This window comes from Ruditapes philippinarum, unplaced genomic scaffold (assembly GCF_026571515.1).
Source record: "Ruditapes philippinarum isolate M1 unplaced genomic scaffold, ASM2657151v2 ctg21644_1_1_1_1, whole genome shotgun sequence".
In the NCBI taxonomy this organism is placed as follows: Eukaryota; Metazoa; Mollusca; class Bivalvia; order Venerida; family Veneridae; genus Ruditapes; species Ruditapes philippinarum.
In genome coordinates this window covers 659-12,874 of record NW_026860263.1, presented here as the reverse complement: position 1 = coordinate 12,874, position 12,216 = coordinate 659, and the positions used below count along the sequence as shown (strand labels likewise).

The window sequence follows — 12,216 nt, the reverse complement described above, 5'->3', positions numbered from 1 at the left end:
AAAATTTGTAAAAAATAGAGTTTTTAATTGCAACTTAAATATCAACGTTCTGAAATATAAACAATGAACATCAGTCATCTTGAATAACGTTGTATTGAAAGTCATATCCGCGGATATGAAACATATCCGGTATTAAGTCAAACTCTTGTATTTTTTTGTAAGCCACAAAATCGCCAACGATTTCGCCACTGATAAATGGATAAATGCAAAACAAGCAAAGTTATTCAACAGTTAGGTAAATGGGAGATAAGGTTTTTGTAATATAAAACTTACAACTCGTTTTAACACGTGGAACTTCTATATAAACTTCTCAATCTTTCACGGATGAACTTGTAAACAATGGCGATTGCGGTAAAATGACGTTAGGGCGAAAATAGTTCGTATTCATACGCATGCATTGTTTTTCTTAAATTTACACTTATGAAGCATTAGGCCCTATAAGCTTTAAAGTTAGCTGATCTGAAATCCGTGTTCCATTACTTGCTAAATTTTTGAGTTCTATGACACTTAATTAACTTGTGACTACATGTAATTTGTACTATATTTATGCAAGTACTTTGGCTATGATCGACCGCTGGCGTAGTAATATTAAAATCGCGTAAAGCAAAAATATACATACAATTTTAAAAGACGATTGCTAAATTTAGTACAAAATTGGCCAGTCAATTTTAAAATAGATAGGGAACTATGATTTTGGAGTTACTGCGAAGTTTTGGAACTATTTTGCTTAGCGTAGGTAGCTGACTATTTGTGGTCATATCATAGTAAATCTGAATTTGTCGTTATTCCATTGGGGGCGCATTGCGCATGCGCCCCCAAAAAAGGATTTCTGGATAATGCGTAACTTTAGATAAGCTTTACAACTGAAAATACTTTAACCATATCGCTATATTTAACCACGTCTGATATGACTTATAATTTACTGAATCCGATATAATTAAATATTAACTATCATATAGAAAACCATAGGCTAAATAAAGTTTTCAATTAATGTCTACGTCTAATATATTTGTATATAGAAATTAGAAAATGAACTAATTGAACAAAAAGATGGTTAAAGTTATACAAACCTTTGATTGAAACATCGGTTTTTCCAATCTGGTCAAGTTGCTGGTTTCTGTCAGATATACCATTGTTAACATGGCATGTATATGTCCCACTATCTTCAAGTTGAAGTTTCTGAATGTTGATCACGCCATTAAAATTTCTATTACCTGGTAAATGTGCATTTGATATCTTTATTCCTCTCCATGTCTGCACGATTGATGTAAATGTATAGCTGGCTGGTCGTCCAGAAGCGTTACACCTAATCTGTAAACTATTGTTTTCTACAGGATCTGCTTCGCTTATAATCACAGAAACGTTTGGGGCATCTAATTATATGAAATAATAAAACTGTATCAGACTTTGTATTTGTTCCTTAAGGGTATCAATAAGCCAGACGGCATATATGAAAAACACAGAGATAATATTAAAATCCCATTAACACTTTTACCGGTTAAGTGAAATCTACTTATATAAAACAAAAACATTGTGGATATTGAGTATATGCTTGAAATGACATTATATTTATATGTGATTATTTACAAAACATTTAATAATTCAAATTATTACCCCTCACTTTGGTTCGTAATGTTAATTTCCCAAAGGCCACTGGAATCTCTGCAAGTGTACTGTTATGTATGCAACATATTACATGTATATAATTTATATCTGACCAGTTGATATTTCCAATATTATCATTGTTCTATTTTTAGAACATAAACTACATGTATGTACTAGAACTTTCTTAACTGTTGTAGAAAACTCATGCATTATATTTAGATAGAAACTTCCGGAATGATCTTTATTGTTGAAGTTGCTAGATTATGATTACTGTAGTAAATGAAAGACTATTCTAGAAACTTCTTAGCTTAATATATATAGGAGACATTTTTCTTTCGTATTACCTTTTAAGTCATCAGTTATCTTTTAAGTCGTCAGTTACCTTTTAAGTCATAAATATATTTGGAGTATTATTCAACTTGGATATTAAGTGATTTATTGGAGCTTGGATTATTTTAAAATAGATTAAATTATTCTTGTGAATTTTATTGTGGGAATTTATTCTAAAGTGTTCTTGGATTTAATTTGGATTTAACTGTGCTCTTCAAAAAGGATCATTCCAGGATCAGACTAGACATTTGTAATTTACATTTTTATTTGGACTTCAGGTATTTGTAAAGATAATTTGTTATTTAATTTTTCTTTAATAATTTTTCTGTAATAAATTTGTTATATTGTTACAAGTTTGTTGCTGGCTTTTCTTTCTCGTTACGCCTGGCTCGTAACAGTACCAAGTGACTGAGAAATTTGTACTGTTACGTAGGTAATAGTACTTTTTTAACAGTATAGAATCTGGTCGCATGGTCTATTTTCTAAATAAAATTAAATAAAATGGTCGCCATTTTTCTAGTTTCATTTTATTTCAGACGTTCACTACGACAGTGCATCACTAGAGTAACTATGACATTCATAAACTTTAGTTCTTTGCACCCTTGAGTGCTTTCTGCGTATAAAATACCTTTTTGTTGAATAGTCATAAAGTAAAAATCCGTTTCAATCGGAAGTAATTGCAATGTGAATAATTATGCGTCATACTGGATTATGCAGACAATTAAAGCATGCAACAACGGGTTTTTTAACAATTTAAATCAGTGAAACGTTACAGATATGGTGGACAGACGTAAGATATCGTCATTTTGTAAAGTCACTTTGACAAAAACCATGCGAAGAGTATTCTGGATACAGAATGATCAGATTTCTGTAAAAATGGTTCTAAATAAAACACAGCTTATTGTATGTTTATGACTGGTAGATTTCATCACTTTGCTTAAAGAATAAAAGAAAAATAACTTCTCAAGTAGGCTTACAGTACATTAACAAGGTAAGGACAGTTTAATTATTGTTACTTTTGGTTTGATTTTGTTACTGATTGAGTTGACATTTTTAGATCATCATAGTATTTGTTCGGGGTAATAGAATAAATAACACATGGGTTTGTGAGTAACAGTTAAAATAGCATCCCTCGTAAAAATAAAGTAATCATCGACTAAGACCTCGGGTAACAATATTTGCCTCGGGATGATATTTTTACTGATACAAGCAAGCCAATGTGTTATTTATATACTGTCAACAGATCAACATGGTAAATTATTCACAGTACTCGAGCAGTTAAAGGAGGTCTTTGAATACATTACGTTAAAATAAAGGTAAACATCTATGAGCAATCGTGTACTTTTGAGCTAAAAGTTATTTCTTAATGAGTTAAGTGTAAAAGGTTTGTCTTACAAAGACAAACTTATTTCTATTACCCTTATTAACATCTTACCGAGAGGAAAACTATATTTTTTCAAGTCTGAAACTATTTATTATTCAAAACATATAGTTGGTTGTGATAAAAGTCAGGTAATTGTCTCATGTACTAATATGTATATTTCATTGGGTTAAATTTACTTCTTTGGAAATAACCAATACCATTTATAAGATAATTTACTTACAATAAACAATTACATCTATAGTTGTCTCTGTAACAAAATCATGGTTTCGATATTTTTCCGAGGTTGCCTCAGCTCTACATGTATATCTTCCATGATTTTTGCGATCAGTGTCCTCAAATGTCAAATAGGAACTGCTCAGGGGTTGCCCAATCCATTTTACTGTTGGTGTTGGATTTCCTGTGGCATTACAAAGTACTGCCAATGTCTGACTCTCGTTTCTTGTCACAGACTTCGTAATTATTCCATCTACCACAATGTGGTTAATTGGATTATCTGTATTGATTAGAAGACCGATATTTATTCCGAATGATAATATCTAATTCAAAATTATTTAACACTTGGTACAATACAGAAAATTACAAGAAAAGCATTGATGCAAAGCATCAAAGGCGACGCCAAAAAATTTGATCAAGTTTTGCACCTAAATACTTAACAAAAGATGTGTACTTTATAGCAGTACCATAACATGTGTCCTGGAGGCTAGGACCCTGTTTAAGTTGAAAGTTGAACCCAAAAGAATAGACTCTGTCTTGCCAAGATGCAAAGACAATTTATAGTCAATAAACCAAGACTCATACCACAGAGTCATCAGCATATAATAAAAGCTTATTGCTTAGGGTTGCAGACATGTCATTGACATATATTAGACATAAAAGAGGACCTAAAATGAACCTCAGGGGGGACACCATAGGTACTCAGAGTAATAGTAGAATGAGTAACAGCCACATCCACCAGCTGTTGTCTATCAGGAATAAGACTTGAACCATGTAAGAATGGCATTACCTATGACAGATGCTAGAAGTTTCATGAAGAAGGAGAGAAGAAGAACTTCTTCATGTGCAGTATAGTGGGATCAACTGTATCAAATGCCTTTTGTAGATCTAAAAGTATCATGCAATACTGCCTTTATCCATTTCAAATTTAAAACAATCTGTTACATGAATCATACATGTGTCAGTTGAAAAAAACACTTCTTACTCCTGACTGAAACTGCCTGACCATGACTCGAACCAATGATTGTCAGAAGACCAACTGAGCTATCAGGCCGGCTACACATTTTCTCTTTAATAATGAAACAGTTATAAACCACAACATATTTCCCACTATATTGATTTGTGTCCTTAAATTTCTGATGTTTACAGAGCATAGTGAATTAAACTCAGGGTTATATGCAGTCACAGGATGAGAAAAACTTTCAGCTTGACCAGAACTCGAACCTGTGACCGACAGAATAATGTACCGCGGCTGTAGCGATTGAGCTATCTGGCCGCTTACACATTTTCTCCCCTAAATAGTGAACAGTTCTAAACCGTGACAGATACTTTTAGATTTTTAAATCAACAAGTAGATTAATTCTTAATTAAACAAATAAGATAAAAAACCTTACATACTCATAGTCTTTTCAAAATAACAATTTATATATTGTAAAATTATTTTTACTAAAAAGGGCTTAGACAGTTATTGGTTGTGGCATTATTTATAACAGGTCAATTTGAAAGTGTGCTAATACATGTACACTATCTATTTTTTTGTACAAATAAAAAATAACCTTTTTCTATGATAAGAAATTTTATGAAGGCTGATTTGTATTTTGTATCAGGGGCACCGGGCGAAAACATGAAAATGCAACAAACGAACCACTTTTTGGTAGATTGTATTTTAATGTTTTCATCTGGCGCCCGGTTACTTTTTGTACTTTGTTGGTTTTCATGTAGCACAAATCACCCACTATAAAACTATGAAAAGTTTGTTGTTGGGTTGACTCTGGAGACCTGGAGGTTGAGACCGGTGTCCCTCCATTACAAATAGATAAGACAGAACCTGTCATTTTTAAACTATGCACATGTTAGAAAAAAAAATTGAATAACTATTCAGAATATGATTTTTTGAGACTTTAAAAATATTGCTTGATCCAAGTTTAAGGACATTTTCAATCAATACATGTATTATCATTTATAACTTTAATGAAAGTCTCATCCCTTTAATAATAATGTCATAACTGTAACTCTTTAAATACAGAAATATTAAAAGTCTTATCATATCAATATACTAAGATATACATATATGCACATAACATTAATAATTCCCAGTTTCTATTACATAAATATGAAATCCTAACGTTAACTGTTTAACATTGGTACTAATGGATGGAATTCAAAATCTAGTAGAAAGAAAACTATAATGTATAAATTCTATTATAGATACTATTATTAGCCAATTAACACTGGGTATAAACACCTATAACATGTAGACTAATCAATACATGTATTATCATTTATAAATTTAAATGCAAGTCTCATCCATCATAACTGTTAGTCTTTAAATACAGAAATACACATTATATCCATATACTGATATACACATGTATGCTCATTACATTAATAATTCCCAGTTAAGTTTCCATTAAGAATATTTAAAACATCCTATTATAACACCTTAAACAGCAAAATTATGAAATGTTGCAGGCTCAGTTTTATTAGGCCATGCAGAGTAATGGTATAAAGTATTTATGAAAAGTAAGATGGTCATGTGACAGCATTAATTGCAGAAAATCGAATAGCTTACTGGTACACTTTTTTAAAACAATCATTCTGTGCAATATATTAACGTAATATGGATAAAATCAATAGGGTAATCGTTTACAACAGTTCCATTCCTATCCTAATACTCATTTGCAGGTGAACGTTCTTCTTGTAGGAAAATTTTGAAAATATATAAATGAATGAAAAAGAATACGGCATCAAAGTAGATCACAACGATATTCGAAATCCGGGTTTTAGTATTGCCAATAAAGCTAAGGGACAGGCTATTAAACTGATCCTGCAATTTCGTGAAAATAATATCACAATGCACATGGTTTTTACATGAAGTTATTAAATACAAATATAAGAACATATTTGTTTACTTGATTTTTACGAATCAAAATAAAACTAATTAACACAACATCAACTGCTAATAATAACAGCTCATTCCATAGGCCAAAATAAAAAGCATTCCATAAGAGACGACAATAAACATTTCAAACTATCATCTGTGCAACGCTTAATTTAATTTATGTATATTTATCTTTTTTAAGGGAAACATTTGAGAGTGACATTGAAAGATTTATAGTGTTATTGACTCCATGTTGTTTTGATAATACATTTTGTCCGACATCATTCGTCATCCAACTCTGATCCATTTGGGGAAATTGTCAGTTACTTGTGGAGAACAGGTATGTATGGATAAAGAATCCAGGAACACTGGTTATGCTAACTGCCAACCGGATACATACATGAAATACTGTTGAACACAGTGCTTAACCCAAACAAATACAGTTTCCATATTTCTGTATTTGTTTTATATGTTGTAATTTCAAAGTGGCGAATCTTCATAAGCAGGATAGGCAGACTTCTCTTTTGTTTATACATGAATGAGTATTTAAAAGTGAAGTTTATACAAGCATATGGATCATGAATAACGAATCTTGTTCCGCTATATGTTATTATCCTAGGTGGTATTCATACTTTGTTGAACAAAACGAAATCACACTTTTTAGAGTTGAACAAGTCCTTGACTGTAACAGTGTTATTTTAGCTATATTGTGCATGTAATTTCAAGTTATATTGGCAAACATGAAGTTTAATTTATTTACAATAATGTTCTTGAAATTATATATATTTATAAGGAGTGTACTACATATGACATATGACGACCATTCAACTCACTTTATTCCTTTGTTAGTTTTTATGAATAATAAATATGAAATTACTGCAACAAGAGCGAAACATTTAGATATATCAATTTTATGGCGATATAATTTACTTGAATTATTATAGAACATAGTGTTTTAAAACAGATTGCATATACTTTATTCAAGTACATGTATCTGTTTCATACAATGAGAAACATAATAAATTGCCTTTTTCCGTTCCGTTCCGTCAAATATCATTATTCAACGGGATATTTTTATATTACAGAACAAAACGAAATAGCTGTTTGCAGTCCCAAAGAATTGATTAAAATAATGTCCATTAGAAGAGGGCATTCAGTTAAGTTCGATAAAGCCCTATATGGACTATTCGCTCGGCAGTTTCATATTTTCATTCAGAAAAAATATTGTTTAAAATAGCTGTGCCCCATGTGGAGCCCCAACGTTAGTTACGTGTTGCAAAGTATAAATAGCCATTTAAAAACAATAATTGTCCATCATAAATCTCAATAATGGCAGCGTAAAACATGCATACAAAATTTTATCTAAATAAAAAACACAGCTTTAGAACAGTTTGTTGACAAAAACGTCTGCAACAAGGTAAACAGTTTCTAACGAACTATCAACAGCATGAGCAAGTAGAAAATGCAACTCTTGTAAAATGGCAAGGTTTTATATCATTATATGTATATCTCATTAAAACAAGTTATTATGCTGAATAGTTTTGCTTATGATGACAACTTTTGATTAAAATGTTTCACTTTCATGATAAAATAAAAAACATATGTACAAAACTGTAGGAAATAGACATAAAGGATTGTACTTTTTTATACTTACATTCCACTTCTAATTTTACAGTTGGAGACATTAAAGTTGAACCCTTGACCTGTGTAAAATAATTATCAAGCTGACAAGATACAGAGGAACCATCCATCTGTGACGTCATAGTTGGTAAATTTAGTTTTCTAGAATCACTGTTGTCAGGTGTACCATATTGTTTATTCCATCTTGTTGTAGAAGCTGGATTTCCATAATCCTGGGAAGAGCAATAAATGCTTTTTCCCGTCTGATTTTCTAGAAAAGGAAATTCTGATGTTGGTATAGATGGAGTAGCTGGAGACCCTAAAATGTAACAAATTTATAAAGCAATTTTTCAGTCATAAAAAAACTTCTCTTAACCAAATATTCATCCTTTTACCTTATCAATATCAACAGCTTATACTTTCACCACAAATAAAATGATGTGTGTCTGATTATTGTTTCCCTTCAAAAAAAGAAATAATGACTATTTAATTCTGCAATAAAATCATTTTGCAAATAAACCTGAGTAAACAAGGTAAAGTCCATTAATATAACAGCTGACTTAATAGGAAATAAAACATTAATAAGCAATTAACAATGTTGAAATTAAACATTACACATATAAAAGTAAGCATAACTTGATTTAACAAATACATACAATACACTGTTACAGTTTGCTGTGCACTGGGTCTGTTAGCTTGTCCTGATAGAAAAGACTGACAAGAAATAACTTTTCTGTCATCAGCTTTTCTAGGTGTAAATGATATAACACTTTTCACCGAGATAAGATTTCCTTGATTTATCTCTGTGTTTTGTATGTTTGTTAGACTAGATGAACCTTTCCACCATGTTACTGTGGCAGCTGGTCTTGTTGCAGATGTTATACATTCCATACTGACTGTATCATTCTCTAGCAATATCATACTACCAGTTGTTTTGTTGGTTATTGTAGGTGTTGTTGCATATACTATGAATATCAATAGCATTACAACTTATTATATTATACAATAAAGGAGATAAGCTATTTTTATATTTAAATATTAAAATCCCGTGAATTTAGATATAAGGAAATGGAAACGATTCGTAAGATTTATAACTAATTTATCATTCAGGGAACTCATCAAGTTAACAAAGAATGCATGTGCTTGTGTATTAATGTAAGATCCCCCAAATGGGCACTATAAGGAACCGTTAAATTTGCAACATAGGTCACTTATACGTGGAAACATGTATGAAAATGTTAACAAAGTTTAGTACGTAGTTTACGAGTTATGAATATTTTATGGACTAACATTTTGTAATTAGAAGGTCTCTTTTTAAAAAATGAAGAAACTCAAACAATCTATGATATCGTTTTTATGAAAAAAATGTTCTCCCATTTGTAATTGTTATGAAACACATAATAACATTCAACTTACAATCTACAAAAGCAGAGTAATTGGTACTAGTAAAAACTATGAATTTTGCACGAAATATCACCCTACTCTATCAGTTTTTAACACTTTTTCCTACTTTGAGAGCATAATTTAAAATAATCTCTAAAAATTACTAGTTTCCCTAAATTTTCTCAACAGATTATTGGCTGATGTTGTTAAATATTAAATAGTTTTACCATGAAGTTTTGATTTAATTAGATTTTGAAAAATCAGGTACCATTTTTTAAATTCGATTTAACATTATTTAGCCATAAAATACTTATATAAAATACATGTATATTATTAAAATTTAACACTTTTTGTCTCTCCAAAAGGGATGAAAGAGAAAAATAGATAATATTAAAAGAGCAAAAATAAAGAAAAAACAGTTGATAGTTCTGGGGTTTGAACACATGCCACTTCGTTTCAATGCAGTTCTAACCTATTTAAATACTCTTAAATGCAGAGGTAATGCATTGGGGTCTAACTTTAAGACAATGAATTAACGCTTTACCTGTTTATTCATTTGATAAATATTTTATCTATGTTTCATCCTTCTTATAAATTATGACACTAAAGATCAACATAGGAGAACACCGTTAACGGAAAGCAGGCCAATCATTACAAAAATAGTTTTAATAATAACAGATATAATGTGAATGACTTTTGTACTAATTACAGTATTCTGATTTAAAAGCAATCAAAGTTTGGTATCAAATTAGAGAACATTAATTTGATAAACGTTAAACCTTTTTCTATAACGACATGAATGAAAAGTATAATGTACCCGTAACATAAAGTGTTGATTTATATGAAATGACAGCTTGACTCTCAGGTTGTGTGTTAAAGGCTTTACAGCAGACCTGTTTGCTATGATCACTGTTCTGTGGGTTGAACGTAAAGGTGTTAGAGACAGATCTTAGTTTCTCTTGTGTTCCAATATACCATACTATTGTAGCTGCTGGTCTGCTTACACTTGTGTCACATGTCAGTGTTTTACTTACACCACTTACAACTTGTAGTTGTCCAGAAATTGTACTTGATCCATCTTTGAGTGTAGCACTTGATACTTGAACTAATGTAAACATAAATGAACAGTTCAGGCTGTATTGCTAAAAGATGCAGGATAATATTTAAAACACATTTGTTATACAGTTAATAGAAATGCGTGAAGTTTCTTATGAATACAGATTGTTTCATAGATATACATTACCTGTAATTGTATATGTCAAAAATTAATATGACATGATAATGTTACCATTTCAAAATTATCCCTTTAATCATTTTAAGGCAATTAAATAAATCAATAAACAAAATAAGATTTTCATTACATCACAAAATGGTCAAATAAACGGTATAGTGAACAAATAAATGCACACATTAACTGTAGTTTTTGCGTTCATTTCACTAGGCAATGACGTGGTTTTTGACAATTAGATTATCAAACCAATAATACAGATTATGCCCTGTTAGCACAGCCAAATATTCTCTGTCCATTACCTTGTACTGTAAGATGAACATAACTAGTAGTTTAATACTATTTTATTTATCATAATTAAAACAACAAAAATACTGTAAAAGACAACCTTGCACATAAAGTGTTGCCTTATATGAAATAACAGCTTGATTCTCAGGTTGTGTGTTAAAGGCTTTACAGTAGACCTGTTTGGTATGATCACTGTTCTGTGCGTTGAACGTGAAGGGTTTAGGTGTAGATGTTTGTTTTTGTTCTGTTCCAATATACCATACTATTGTAGCTGCTGGTCTACTTACACTTGTGTCACACGTCAGTGTTTTACTTACACCACTTACAACCTGTAGTTGGCCAGAAACTGTACTTGATCCATCTTTGAGTGTAGCACTTGATACTTGAACTAATGTTATAATAAATGAACGGTTAACAGATAGTAAACATGACGTTTGTTACGTGCTAGGAAGGAAAATTGTATTGTGTGGTATTTTAAGGGTTTTTCTTGGCCTTTTATTGTGCAATCAAAAATGTATTTTTTCTATTGATGACAATATACATTGAACCAAATAATTTCTAAATGGTCATTCATTAAATTGCAATGTTTTTCATTTTTGTTGTTTTTTTTTTAAAAACTTGTTTTTCTTTAACAATACTTGACTTGTATTTACCTAAATCATAAGTCATCTGTTTCCTACCTACATATCAATACTGATTTTCAGATAAAAATCATTCATACATTAATTACCAAAGTAACAAAAACTAATGCCAGTCACATGCAGCACGGAGAAGTTTAATATGGAAAATACCATGCCATTTATGTTCATTGTAAACCGATACTTTTTCTTGTCTTTTTTCAATTTGGCATATAGTGATTTTCTGTTTTGACAAGGATTAAAAACAATCTTGCAGATCCATGATTGTTAACCAGTAGCATATTTACACAAGTCCATATCGATTTTGCAAATGACAAGTGTAATTTTCATTCCCTTTTTTTCAGATTTACCTATAAAGTGGTCAGACCCATGATGTTTTTGAAATGCAGCAAGTAGAAACGATCACAAGAACATAATCTTTTGACATTAGATGTCACATGCATGGCATGGGTTTATTTAACGATCTTTATCCGTTATTAGGTAAAAAGTTAGATGTACTGTTTATAAATGAGCTCAATTAAACTGAACTTTCACATTTTGCCGTTTTATGTCATTCTAAAATAGTCCAATAGTGGGAATATGTTAACTAATTACAGTTTACAAAATATTCAGAACTTGTGAATATTGAATAAGTGTATTGCTGTTG

The 12,216-nt window shown here is 30.8% G+C and overlaps 1 protein-coding gene across 1 annotated transcript; it reads right to left on the bottom strand.

Annotated features, from left to right (window-relative positions):
• Positions 1-1,070: 1,070 nt before the first annotated feature.
• Positions 1,071-11,663, bottom strand: LOC132759448 (basement membrane-specific heparan sulfate proteoglycan core protein-like; the record flags this gene model as incomplete). The annotated part of the gene is made up of 6 exons (XM_060751215.1): positions 11,033-11,663; positions 10,234-10,521; positions 8,690-8,998; positions 8,068-8,352; positions 3,540-3,812; positions 1,071-1,373 (listed from the first exon to the last, which is right to left on the bottom strand). Coding segments are annotated over exons 3-6 (1,126 nt in total), but the record flags the coding sequence as incomplete, so codon positions are not given.
• Positions 11,664-12,216: the final 553 nt, after the last annotated feature.